This window comes from Mobula hypostoma, chromosome 17, assembly GCF_963921235.1.
Source record: "Mobula hypostoma chromosome 17, sMobHyp1.1, whole genome shotgun sequence".
Classification (NCBI taxonomy): Eukaryota; Metazoa; Chordata; class Chondrichthyes; order Myliobatiformes; family Myliobatidae; genus Mobula; species Mobula hypostoma.
Window position 1 is genome coordinate 5557955 of NC_086113.1, and position 14540 is coordinate 5572494.

The 14540-nt window shown below is 37.4% G+C and overlaps 1 protein-coding gene across 2 annotated transcripts in view; it reads right to left on the minus strand.

Annotated features, from left to right (window-relative positions):
- Positions 1-14540, minus strand: part of top2b (DNA topoisomerase II beta) — a 96658-nt gene that overhangs the window by 15556 nt on the left and 66562 nt on the right. For both annotated transcript variants that reach the window (XM_063069468.1, XM_063069467.1), the window contains exons 25-30: positions 9100-9191; positions 7580-7735; positions 7409-7492; positions 4865-5065; positions 1904-2039; positions 752-910 (exon numbers count right to left, since the gene is read on the minus strand). In XM_063069468.1, the coding sequence (XP_062925538.1) occupies positions 752-910; positions 1904-2039; positions 4865-5065; positions 7409-7492; positions 7580-7735; positions 9100-9191 (828 nt within the window). The remainder of the gene's footprint in view (positions 1-751; positions 911-1903; positions 2040-4864; positions 5066-7408; positions 7493-7579; positions 7736-9099; positions 9192-14540) is intronic.

Genomic DNA, 14540 nt, shown 5'->3' on the forward strand with positions numbered 1-14540 from the left:
ATTTTATATCCTTCTATCGAATCTCCCCTCATTCTCTAGGGAATATTTTAGACTATTCAACCTTTCCTAGTAACTCAGGTCCTCAAGTTCTGGCAACATCCTGTAAATTTTCTCTGTACTCTTAATATTTGTTTTAGATCTCTCCACTCTAACTTCCTTTTTGTAAGACTGTTAAGAAATAGGGTACAGGTGAGACCATACCTGTAGTATTTATTCACAGCTTAATAAATCATACCATTACTTAAAAGATATATTGGCATTGGAGGCAGACCTAAAGAGCTAATCTACATTGCTAATTCCTTCTCTAAAAAAACTGTCTGATCACTGATGGTGAAAGAAATTTGATCTATATTCCTTGGAGTTTAGAAGAATGATGGTGATCTTTATTGAACAGTTAATTGACTGTCCTCAACTTCAGGCCAAGAAGTGTTAGTAAAATTTAAGCTAACTGGAAACAATGAATAACTGTTCTTTAGGTGAAACAGGATGGAGGATACTTGTGCCAGAAGACAACATTGCAGGATTCCTCAAAGAAATTATCCTAGGCACAAGCATCTATATATAATTTATCAATGACCTTCCCTTCATTGCAAGATCAGAAGTGTGATTATTCACTGATGATTGAGCTGCTTTCAGTTTCTTTGACTTCAAAAGATAAGTGGTCAATAGCAAGCATGCTACATAAAAAGGTGGAGAAACCTGTATTATTAGATTAAGGTCCAGCTGTTAAGAGGCTATTCACGTTAGTCACCTGCAGCTCTACGAGGCGTAATCTCTCTTGGAATATACGTCAAGTCAGGTTCTTCAAGGTCATCATCTGACTTAGATTCTGAATCAGACCAGGGGTTCTTTTTCTTTCCCTTTTTCACTTGAGATTTGGGAGTCTGAGACGCTTTCCTTGCTCGGGCACCTGATAATCAAAAACAGAAATTCATACCATAAGGGATTTCTGTTTGTCATGTGTCACTTTGTTACATGTATTAATCTTGACATACAAAATACGTTATCTTATTGACAATTTCCATTCCGTTATCAAAAGCCACACCACAGGTGATGGATTTGCTGCCGCACACCTCTGGCAATCTGGTTCAATCCTGCCTCTGGTGCTTCTGTGAACTCTGCACCATTCTCCCCAGGAGTGCGCGGATTCCCGCTGGGTGCTCTGATTTCATCTCACATTCTAAAGGCGGCAGATTAATTGGCCACTCTAAATTGCCTGCAGTGTGTAGGTGATGGGTGGAATCAGGGAGGGTTGATGGGAATGTAGGGAGGATAACAAAATGGGATTAGCATTCGATACTTGGTGGGCTGAAGTGGCTGTTTCTGTGTTCTAATTTATTCAGTGACCATAAGCTAACTTAGCTACCGTGCATAGCATTAATTTGTAGCATCTTTTGATTTACATAGGTTTAGACTGACTGTTAGTTTAAAGTTAAGAAGCTACCAGAAAAGGATGCTATTGACATTCTTCCTGGAAATTATACGTTTAAAGCTTATATCGTTTGAAGAACAGAATTGATCAGGTGGAGACAGCAGTCCTTTAATAAAGAAAAAGTCAAAGAGTTATATTGTAGATCATATCTGTACAAACCTTCAAGTATTCACTAATATAGCAGTTACATTTTTTTTAAAAAAGGTAGCTCCATTTTAAATTAGGATAAAACTTTGACAGAAGTACATTTTCAGACTTTCATTAATTTTATTATCACATTCAACATTACATTTAATTTTAAATTGTTTTGACAGAGTCTAAGAATAGGCTTTGCTTTACTATTAGAAGTTACATTTAAGTAAATGTTGCTTTTGTTTGAACAAGTTAGTGGGCACCGCTTGTTTCTCATTCTGTTTAATATCGTTGGTCTACCGGATAAAGTGGAGCACATCCTAATTTGTGTAAACACACCAGGTTCCTTCTTCTCTTTCTTCAGGCGTGGAGCTTTAACTTTTGCCTCACTTGTGTCCAATGCTTCTCCATTTCCTTCCCCTATTGCTGCCCCAACCTCTTCATCAAATTCCAGCTTTATTCCATCTGCATCACCCTGAAAATTAAAATATGAACAATAACAGCCCAGTAATAAAAAATTTCTGTAGTGAAATAAATAAGGAGATACAAATTCTTTGAAACACTCTAAAAAGGAATAAAAATTGATGTGTTTGTCAAGTAAAGTGAATATTTTAAAGGTAAATTATGTTTGGTAAACGTAAAGATATTATTGAAAGGATTTGGGCCCGTGATCAGCATTGTAGGAAGCTAGAAATGGGGCATCATCAATGATCACTTGGAATTTAGTAATGATACTAAGGTAGCAAAAAGTAAAGTTTCATTGAATACTTAATTTTAAAACAGGGATAGGATGTGAGTACTTCCAATTTGTTGTGGATAAATTTAACAAGGAGCAAAGGAAAAAAAATTACTGTAAATGAATAGAATAAAGCTCTCTCATAGCTTTAAAGTACAACTGTGTGAATATCTACATGCATATAGAAAAATATATAATAGAAACCCTGTGCAAGTTTTGTGGGTTCAGCATACAGAAGGTCCAGTCATGCCTTGAAAAAGTATTCAATCCCAGCTGTCCCGATGAAGGGCCTCGGCCCAAAACGTCAAATGTTTACTCTTTTCCATTGTTGCTGAGTTCCTCCAGCATTTTGTGTGTGTTGCTTCAACCCCAACAACTACTTTCATATTTTTACTGTCTCATTTTCTAAATTTAAAATACATAGAATTAGGTTTGTTTTTTGAGCTAATCTATAAAACATTGTGCATCATATCAAAGCAAATGGAAAAGGTCAAAACCTATCATCAATATACTAAAAAATAGAAACCAAAATTGTGAGGCTGAAAAATATTCATCCCCTTTGTAATTACTACACAACTATCCTCAGATGCAATATATGCATTACTTACCAACTCACCCAATTTGTTGTTGTAGAAATTTGGAAGATCACCTGCTTTCAACAAATTCATAAGAATAAATACCCCCTCTCTCTGTAAGTTCCAATAGTGTGGTAGATTTTCAACAGACCAAAGCAAAATGAAGACAAAGGAGCATTCAAGACAAGTCAGGAAAATGCACAAAAGAGGTACTTATGCAAGAGTGGCAAGAAAGAAGCCCTGGCTAAAATAAAACATATCCTTGGCCGTAAAGATTTTGTAAAGCCCCACTTAGAAGATACTGTAAAGATGTAGAAGGGGTCTTATGGTCAGATGAAATTAAAGCGGAACTTTTTGGCCTCAACACTAAATGGTAAGTGTGGCGTAAATCTCATACTGCGCATTGGCTACTGTAAAGTATGGTGGAGGTACCATTATGTTATGGGAATACTTTTCCAGCAGCAGGGACTGTGAATCAGGTTGGGTCTGATGGGAAGTTGAATACTGCTAAGTAATTTGAGATCCTGGATAAGCCTCTACCAGAAACCTTAAACTGGGCAGTTCATCTTTCAGCACATTGCTAGAGCAATCATGGAGTGGATTCAAATGAAGAAAATTGATGTCTTTGAGTGGCCCAGTCAATCCAGAACTTAAATCCAATCAAACATCTCTGGCAAGACCACGAGATTGCTGTCCACCATTGCTCCCTAACTAACCTAGTACATCTTGAGTAATTTTGCAAGGAGAAATGGGCAAACCTTGCTCCAGCACGTTATGCAAAGCTAAGAGACTTATTCAAAATTATTACTGGCTATAACAGCTGTGAGAGGTGGTTCAACTAAGTGCTGAGCAAGGGGAGGGAGTGAATACTTTTGAACTGCTGACATTTCAGTTTTTGAGTTTTTAATTTTTCTTGCTTTACAATTTTCCCTGCTTTTTGGGTTCAAGTGTAAAAAAAAGTAACGTGATTCACAAATAAAAATTCTCAGTTAAACTAATCAAAATCTCTGGTTGTTATACTCAATTATGTGAACAAAGGGTTGGGGGCTGAATACTTTTACAAGGCACTGTATAGCTTGCTTTTTTGGCTATAAAGCTTCTAAAGCTTCTCATTACTGCAATCAGGAACCTCCAGCACAAGCCATGCTTTTGCAAAGTTAAAGCTGTAAGGGATGCTGCAAGGTAGCAATTCTATGGCAAAACAGACTAAAGACACTGAGTTTGGGAAGAATTTTAAAATAAAGAGTAAATAGGCGTAAAAACTTTTCCAGTAAGTGATCATCAATCTAAAGCAACCGAGGGATAAGGGAAAAAGTTCAACGCTCAGTAAAATTTGTATTTTGCTATTAGCATTCGTTGAGGCATTTCTGTTACACTTGTTAGATAAAACTAGAATAAATATTTAAGGCTGAGAATTTGATCAGATAGATACAAAGCAAGTAACCTAGGGCACCAGGGTCACCTGGTGGTTAGCTCGATAGTATTACAGCTTGGGGCATCAGAGTCTGGAGTTCAATTCTGACGTCATCTGTAAGAAGTTTGTATATTCTGCCCTGTGAATGCATGGGTTTCCTCCAAGTGCTCCAGTTTCCTCCCACATTCCAATGACGTAACTGTCAGTAGATTAATTGGTCATTGTAAATTGTCCTGCGATTAGGCTACTGTTAAATTGGTAGATTGCAGGACCCTGCGGCTTGTTAGGCCGGAAGGGCCTGTTCCACGCTGTTACTACTAAGTAAATAAATACCTCCCTCCATCCTTCAATGCTTTCAGGTACATTGTATCCATTCTGGCAAACACCAAGGAGCAAAGCAGATTAATAAGGCAACTTATTTTGTTTTTACTTTACTAAACCCAACATCAATGTAATCTTAATTTCAGTAGTAATAATAACAATGCAACCATTTAATGAAATACAGAAGGGTAATTATGTGAAACAAAAGCATTACAATATATCCCAAATGTACCTTAAAGTAATTTTAAACTTACCTTTCCTTTCTTCTTCAATAATTTTTTTGTTCCATCTGCTCTTACTGCAAGCGTGATGACAGGTTCAATTCTCCTGCCATGGACTGAGGGCAGAGTCTCATCAAGCTGCATCTTTTTGAATTTTGGTTTGCCAACTTTTCCCTTGACTGCCTTGCTAATAGTTCCTGTTAGAGCATCATCTCTCTCTTGAGCTTCCACACGCTGCAGTAAAATGGAGAAATAGGTTTGTTTCAACAGTCACATCTAAAGGTTTGGTATTGGTATTAATTTATTATTGTCACACGTGCTAAGATACAGTGAAAAGCTTGTCATATACTATTTATACAGGTCAAATCATTACACAATGCATGAAGATAGAATATAATAAAACAATAACAATGCAGATTGAAGCATAAAAGCTACCAAAAAACTGCAATGCAGGTAAACAATAACGTGCAAGACTGTAAGTGTAGACTGTGATGTTAAGAGTATCATATCAGAGGTCTGTTAAGTAGCCTGATAACAGTGGGACAAAAAGCTGTCCTTGAGCCTGGTGACATATGCTTTCAGGCTTTTATATTTTCATTGTTACTCAACAAGTATAAAGACCATAAGACACAGCAGAATTAGACCATTCAGCCCATCAAGTCTGCTCCACCATTCCATCATGGCTGTTCTCAGATCCTACTCAACCCCATATATCTGCCTTCTCACCATATCCTTTGATGCCTTGACCGATCAAGAAACTATCAACATCCACCTTAAATATACCCACGGACTTGGCTTCCACCGCAGTCTGTGGCAGAGCATTCCACTGATTCTCTACTCTCTGGCTAAAAAAATTCCTCCTTACCTCTGTTCCAAAAGGTCGCCCTCAATTTTGAGACTGTGCCCTCTTGTTCTGGATACCCCCACCATAGGAAACATCCTCTCCATATCCACCTTATCTAGTCCTTTCAACATTCGGTAGGTTTCAATGAGATCCCCCGCATTCTTCTAAATTCCAGTGAGTACAGGCCCAAAGCTGCCAAACGCTCCTCATATATTAAACCCATCATTCCTGTTATTATCCTCGTGAACCTCATCTGGACTCTCTCAATGACAGCACATCCTTTCTGAGATATGGGGTCCAAAACTGTTGACAATACTCCAAGTGCAGACTGACTAGTGTCTTATAAAGACTCAGTATTATCACCTTGCTTTTATATTCTACTCCCCTTGAAATAAATGCCAACATTGCATTTGCCTTCTATATCACAGACTCAACCTGTAAATTAAACTGGGAGTCTTGCACGAGGACTCATAAGTCCCTCTGCACCTTTGATGTTTGAACCTTCTCCCCATTTAGATAAAAGTCCGCACTATTGTTCCTTTTACCAAAATCCATTATCATACATTTTCCAAAACTGTATTCCATCTGTCACTTTTTTTGCCCATTCTTCCAATTTGTCCAAGTCCTACTGCAATCGCATTGCTTCCTCAGCACTACCTACTCCTCCACCTATCTTCGCATCAACTGCAAACTTTGCCACAAAGCTATCAATTCCATTATACAAATCAATGTGAGAAGTAGCAATCCCAATACTGAGTCCTGAGGAACACCAGGGGCAGCCAACCAAAAAAGGCCCTCTTTATTCCCAGTCGCTGCCTCCTGCCTGTCAGTCATTCCTCTGGCAAATGCCAGACATTGAAACATCTAAGTTATCGAACCTAACAAAGCAGAAGACATACTGAAATATATATAAATTAATTGATGTTTCATCAACCACAAAACCCAATTCACTACAGTTTAGTAATGCTAATGATCACTTTGACCCCTTTGCATTAAAATTGACTTTTTTGTTCTAATTGTATTCTTTCTTGTAAAAAATGTGTATAATTTATGCTTTTTTCTTGTGAATGCACCTTATATGATGCTACGTGCCTGTGATGGTGCTGCAAGATGATATTACACATGATAAACTTCACTTTGATTTTGGGCTAACATGCACAAATGGTGGATGAAATCAGCAAGTCAGGTAGCTTCTATGAGGGGAATAAATTCATAGATGCTGCCTGAGTTCCTCCAGCATTTTGTGTGTGTTGCTCAAAATTTCCAACAACTGCAGAATCTCTTGTGTTTTTGATTTTGGTGTATCAGATCCTACGTCAAGTTGACCTGGTGTGTGGATTTGAATGCAGATTTCACAGCACAATGTTGAAGAAAGCTAACAGGACTCAATTTGACAAGAAACCCAGCAATGGCGCATGGTAACGAATTCAACACCATCTGTCACAAAGTCTCAGATGTCCATGTACACACTTGAATTGGGATGATCATGACTTATAGTCAAACACTGATTGTTCCAGTGGAACTGCTGAATCTGGCAAGAAAGATTTACCCCATTACTTCTGGATTGGGGACAAAGTATTTGTCATAATATTGACAACTACTACAATTTACCTTTTTATACATTCAGACAGCAATTACTTTCAGCATTTATAAATAGTTATTTTAAAAATCAAAACATTATAAACATCCCGAAGATATGGAGCTCACAGGTAGGAAAGTTTTGTCAAACTCACATCAAGTTCCTCAATAAAAGTAGCAAGGTCATCCTTCCAAAGATCAGGAGCACTCTTTCTTTTGAGGTCATCAAGTTCCTTTCCCTATAATAAATAAAATACTGTTTGAAACAGCATTCAGGGAGGGAAAAAGAATTGCAACCATGAAGATAGATGGAACCTGCACATTACTTTTGAATCCCTGTTTTTCAGCAGTTCGTCTACTTTTTCCTTTGTAAGGCACCAAAGAGGCATGTTCAAGATGTAGTTGAAGTCTGGCCCAGAACCAGCACCGGAAACACTTGAAGTTCCATCGTCCGGTTCCAATAAATCCTCTTCTGCTGCTGTCTGTAAAACAGAAATAAAGGAGCTGAGGAAGGAAACCAAAATTCAATATAAAGAATGCCCATACAAATTTTAAGGTAGAAATTAATATAGTTTATGGAATCAGAACACTAATTAAAATATGAACTTGAATCTGGAATATAAAATGTCTAGCTTTCATATTCATTACCTAAAATTCAATTGCAGAGAACCAAGGTTAAACAAATTTATTCCAGATCCATTCCTCGTGGAACAAGCTAGCCACCACATAGAAAGTTTGAGTCTAGAACTTCATTGTGTTGTAGAGTATTGAACAGCATTTTCCATCACATTTGTTTCTGGTTTTAGTTTCTAATCTTTTAAGATGGTAAAAAGGAAAATTTGGCATCCAAGCAATCTGTGAAATCCATTTTTAATGAAGGAAATTTATAAATTATGGAATAAACAATAGATTTATGAGAATGGAAAAGGAAGAAAAAATTAACAGTACTGGAACATCATTTAAACAATGGGGGAAACTCCTCCTGTATCTGGCTCATAGCTCATAATTTCCTAAAGCTGTATTTAGCAGTTTATGGATATGTACTTAAAATTTTACTGGGATTCTAAATCTTGGAAGTACAGTAAGGCAGCACAGACCAGAGACCATTTCTGAAATAAGACAAAGCTGATGTCAGAACTTTGTCAAGAAATAGAAATAAATATCTTTGACATTCTAAGACATTTAGAGCTATTAATATTGATGTAAAGCTGTGAAAAAAGTAGAAATATTTACATATCAATTCTAAACTGAAGTGATCATTAGAAAAAAACTCTCACCTTCCTCATTCACCTGTGCTCTGTCCACAAGGGTCAACGCAAGCTCCTAGTGGCTTGTGATTTCAAATCCCCTCCTATTCCTACACTGGCCTGTCCCCCTTGGCCTTTTTAACTGCCAGGATGAGCTCAAGGCAAGCTAAAGGAACCATTATATCTTATATGGGAAATCTACAACCCAATGCTATGAATACTGAATTTTACAATTTCAGGTAACCCCTCATCTCCTGTCTCCCCCTGCACATTACATCTAATCTCCCATTTTTGTCCTTTTTCCACACATCCCGCACCCATTTGACAAGTTTAACTTACTAACTCATACGTCTTTGAAGTTTGGGAGGAAACCCACTCAGTCACAGGGAGAACATACCAACTCCTTACGGACAGTGGCAAGAATTAAACCCAGATAACTAGTGCTGTAATAGTATTATATGAACTGCTATGCCACTGTGCCACCCTATTCTTAAAATTTAGAATCTCTCTCGAAGTTCAAGCATGCAAGTAATGATTTACATGTGATTTAATATAACAGTTAACGTAGCCTTGAAGATTGCTTGGTAGTTATATTTTACCTTCTCTTGTGCATCTTTCCAGGCTTTAACTGGGTCAGATTCATAGCCCCGCTGAATGAGCATTTGGTAAAGGTCCTTCTTTGATTTATTCTCTGAAGAGGAAATATTTTGAATTAAACATTAAAAAAATTTGCAAGCAGCACAAATAAATTTCACATTTCCAACTGCAGTGTCCAATTCCCTACTTGTAGGTACTTTTCCGTGCAGTCACAGAAAGTAAATTATTGCTCTTTATCTCCTTCCATATCATCATACAGGGGTCCCTTTAGAATAGGTGAGGAGGAATTTCTTTAGCCGGAGTGTGGTGAATCTGTGGAATTCACTGCCACAGACAGCTGTAGAGGCTAAATCACTGGGTATATTTAAAGCAGAGGTTGATGGGTTCTTGATTAGTAAGGGGTCAAAGGATATGGGGAGAAGACAAAAGAATGGAGTCGAGAGGGATAATAAATCAGCCAAGATTAAATAACCTAATTCTGCTCCTATGTATTATAATCCACAGGAAGCAGAGATTTTCGTGTACTTCATTCACATTTAGTATATAATATTTACTGCTCTCAATCTGGTCTCAATAGCATGATAAGCATAATTTTTTTTTAACAGAATCCTCATAGAACATGAATGATCACTCCATTTCTTTCCACTCCTGCTTTGACTTCCACCCTTGACTCATTATAGAGCACTACAGCACAAAAACAGACCCTACAGCCCATCTAGTCCATCGCGAACTATTAACTTGCTTAGTCCTACTGAGCTGCACCCGGACCATAGCCATCCATACCCCTCCCATTCTTGTACCTATCAAAATTTCTCTTAAATGTTGAAATCAAACCTGCATCACCACTTCTGCTGGCAACTAGTTTCTCACACCCACCACCCTCTGAGTGAAGCAGTTTCCCTTATGTTCCCCTTAAACAGTTCACCTTTCACCCTTAAACCATGACCTTTACTTCTAGCCTCACCCAACCTCAGTGGAAAAAGCCTATTGCATTTACTCTATCTATACCTTTATCAAATCTCCCCTTATTCTTCTACACTCCAGGGAATGAAGTCCTAACCTATTCAACCTTTCCTTACAACTCAGGTCCTCAAGTCCTGGCAACATCCTTATAAATTCTGTCTGCACTCTTTCAGTCTTATTGACTTCTTTCCTGTAGGTAGGTGACCAAAACTAGACACCATATTCCAAATTATGCCTCACCCACACATTATACAACTTCAACATAACATCCTGACTCTTGTACTGAATACTTTGATTTATGAAGGACAATGTGCCACAAGCTTTCTTCACAAACCCGTGATGCCACTTTCCAGGAATGAAGTATCTATATTCCCAGATCTCTCTGTTCCACCATGCTCCTCAGTACTCTACCACTCACCGTGCAAGTCCTACTGTGGTTTGTCCTCCCAAAGTGCAATACCTCACACTTTGTCTGCATTAAATTCCAACTGCCATGTTTTGTCCATTTTTCAAGCTCATCTAAATCCTGCTGCAAACTTCGATAGTCTTCCTTACTGTCCACTATACCCCCAATCATGGTGTCATCCACAAATCTGCTGATCCAGTTTATCACATTATCATCCAGGTCATTGATACAGATAACAAACCACAGACCCAGCATCAATCCCTGTGGCACACCACTACTCACAGGCCTCCAGTACGGATGGCAACCATCTATTACCACTCTCTGGCTTCATAAAGGAAAAGCACATCTTAAAACTTGGCACTTTGCAGTCGTCTGGACTCACAGAGTTCAACTATTTTAGCAAGATCAGAATTTTCAGATTTTGCCCTCCATTCCTTTGATTAGATATTTATATTGAGACTTCTAGTACATTATACTATACCTACTTTGTCATTAATCTCTCTTAGGTTCAACCTTCCCCACCCCCTTTATTTTCTGCCTCTTCTCTGTATGTTTAAACTATTTTTTCTTAAACTATTCAGTTCTCAGGAAAGATTTTTGGCCAGAAATATTAATTTTGTTACTATCTTCATGGATGCTGACTGCTTCCTACAATTTGTCTTTATTTCAAGTTTTGAGCACAAATTTATCCATTATATACAGCATATATAATGTTATCAGCAAATTAATTGTTGTAATAATGCCTTTTAACATACTGTAGCAAGATTTGGAAGCAAAGTTTTTGTACAAATGAAAAGTAAATATTTTTCAAGATATTAAGCAGATTAGTCCTTTACAAATACAAAAATCTGAAATATTCCTATTATACAATGCCTACAAAAAGTATTTACATCCCTTGGAAGTTTTTATGTTTTATTGTTTTACAACATTGAATAACAGTGGATTTAATTTGGCTTTTTTGACACTGATAAACAGAAAAAGGCTCTTTCATTTCAAAGTGAAAACGAATTTCTACAAATTGGTCTAAATTTATTAAATACAAAATAACTGATTACCTAATTACTCTCCCCCTTCAAGTCAATATTTAGCAAATGCACCTTGGGCAGCAATGACAGCCTTGAGTCTGTGTGGATAGGTCTCAATCAGCTTTGCACATCTGCACCCTGCAATCTTTCCCCATTCCTCTTTACAAAACTGCTCATGTCAGATTGCATGGGGATTGTGAGTGAACACCCCTTTTCATATTCAGCCACAAATCCTAAACTGGATTGAGGTCTGAACTCCGACTTAGCCACTCCAGGGCATTAACTTTGTTGGTTTTAAGGCATTTCTGTGCAGCTTTGGCTTTATGTTTGGGGTCATTGTTGTGATGGAAAACAAGTCTTCTCCCAAGTCGCAATTTTCGTGCAGATTGTAATCAGGTTTTCCTCCAGGATTTCCCTGTATTTTGCTGAAATCATTTTACTCTCTACCTTCACAAGCCTTTCAGGGTCTGCTGCAATGAAGCATCCCCATAGCATGATGCAGCCACCACATGCTTCTCGGTAGGGATGGTGTGTTTTTGATGATGTGCGGTGTTTGGCTTACACAAAACGTAGCATTTTTTTAGTCTGATGGCCAGAAAGCTCAATTCTGGTTTCATCAGATCTTCTTCCAGCTGACTTCAGAATCTCCCACATGCCTTCCAGCAAATTCTAGCTAAGATTTCATGAGAGTTTTCTTCAACAGTGGTTTTCTCTTTGCTACTCTCCCATAAAGCTGCAACTAGTGAAGCACCCAGGCAACAGTTATTGTATGCGCAATCTCTCCCATCTCAGCTACTGAAGCTTGTAACTCCTCCAGAGTTGTCATGGGTCCCTTGGTGCCCTCCCTCACTAACCCCCTTCTTGCACGGAGTTTTTGAGGACAGCCTGCTATAGGCATATTTACTGTTGTGCCGTATTCTTTCAATTTCTTGATGATTGACTTAACTGTACTCCATGGGATATTCAGTGACTTGGAAATTTTCTTGTATCCATCTACTGACTTGTGCTTTTCAATAACATTTTCACAGAGTCCTTTGTAGTGTTCTGTTGTCTTCATGGCGTAGATTTTGCCAGGATACTGACTCACCAGCAGTTGGACCTTACAGATATAGGTGTATTTTTACCACAAACAGCTGGAACACCTTGACTGTACACAGGTCTTCAAAAACAGATCTCCATTATTTAACTTCTAAACCTAATTGGCTGCACCAGTGATGATATGGTGTGTCGTATTAAAGAAGGTGGATAGTTATTTATTCAATCAATTATTTTGTGTTTTATATTTGTATTAATTTAAATCACTGTGTGGAGATTTGTTTTCACTTTGACATGTAAGAGTCTTTTTCTGTTGATCAGAGTCAAAAAAGCAGAATTAAATCCACCGTGATTCAATGTTCTAAAACAATAAAGACCTAAACTTCCAAGCAGGGTGAATACTTTTTTTTAGGCACTGTATACTGTATTCCTACCACTCCTCTCTGAAAACTTGGCAAATGATATTGGATAAAATTGCAAGTATTTAAAAAGCATTAAAATTGACATAAGTAACAGATTAAAAGAAATAAAACTAAAAAAACAATCGAACAAAAATAATTATTCGTAATCAACTACTGAGTAAGATCAGGAAATCATGCTAGCTCAACTAGTTAAGTTTGGAACTTTGATAATTACACAGAAGTCCTGAAACTCACTAGCACATAGGTTGAGAAATACCAGCAGTTCTGCATTAAAATCTGGTCCAGTGAATACTGCTTAAAGAATGGTTATTTATCTATTCTCTCCAAACATTGTTTTTTTTGTTATTGATCCAGTTATCACTCAGCAATCAATATAATCTATGTTGTTTTGGAACTCAAAGGGGTCAGAGTCAGTATTTTTTTTTAAGTAAAATTATTGCTGGCAGATATAATAATCAGCTTGCTAAGAAATTGTTAACATTTTCAAAAAGCCATGTTGCACAGTCAATTTATCATTTGACTGGAGGTTATACTTTTAAACCATGGACATTAGCTGAAATCAACTCAAAATTTTAGAACGCACAAAATCCCCAAATATTTTCAGAATCTCTTTCTTAAGTTGTTCCTAAACAATAGATAATATTTGGGAATACTACAATTTTTTAAATGGACTAATCAGAAATCTAGCAGGTTATAATTATTCACTATGGCCTACTTTATGCAAAAAGTAGCCTCAATATATAACTGCTTAACCAGAAGTTTCACAAGCTGACATGAGTTTAAACTAGTAATTAATTATTTCTGATGTTTAATAATTTTAGGCTCATCTGCTTTTCAGCAAAAATGGATAGTGTTAGAGAGAGGAAAGAGGAAAATGGCACATTTTTTCACTAATTTAGAAACAAATAAACCCTACAGCACAATACAGGCCCTTCAGCCCATAAAGCTGTGCCAAACATGTCCTTACCCAAGAAATTACCTAGGGTCACCCATAGCCCTCTATTTTTCTGAGCTCCATATACCTGTCCAGGAGTCTCTTAAAAGACCCTATCATATCCGCCTCGATTTAAGAATAATATAAAAATTGAGAGCACCCTAACTGCATCTCTTCCTGGTATGGGAACTGTACTTCCCTTTATTGCAGGACTCTGCAGAGAGTGGTGCGGACAGCTCAGCACAGCTGTAGATGTGAACTTCCCACTATTCAGGACATTTACAAAGACAGGTGTCTAAAAAAGGCCTGAAGGATCATTGGGGACCCGAGCCATCTCAACCACGAACTGTTCCAGCTGCTATCATCCAGGAAATAGTACCACAGTATAAAAGCCAGAACCAACAGGCTCCAGGACAGCTTCTTCCACCAAACCATCAGACTGATTAATTCATACTAATACGATTGTATTTCTATATTATATTGACTGTCCTGTTGTACATACTATTAATTACAAATTACTATAAATTGCACATTTAGACAGAGACATAACATAAAGATTTTTACTCATGTATATGAAGGTTGTAAGTAATAAAGGCAATTCAATTCACCTGCTGTAAGGTAAATAGAATGGACTGGAATTATATTCAAATAAATAATT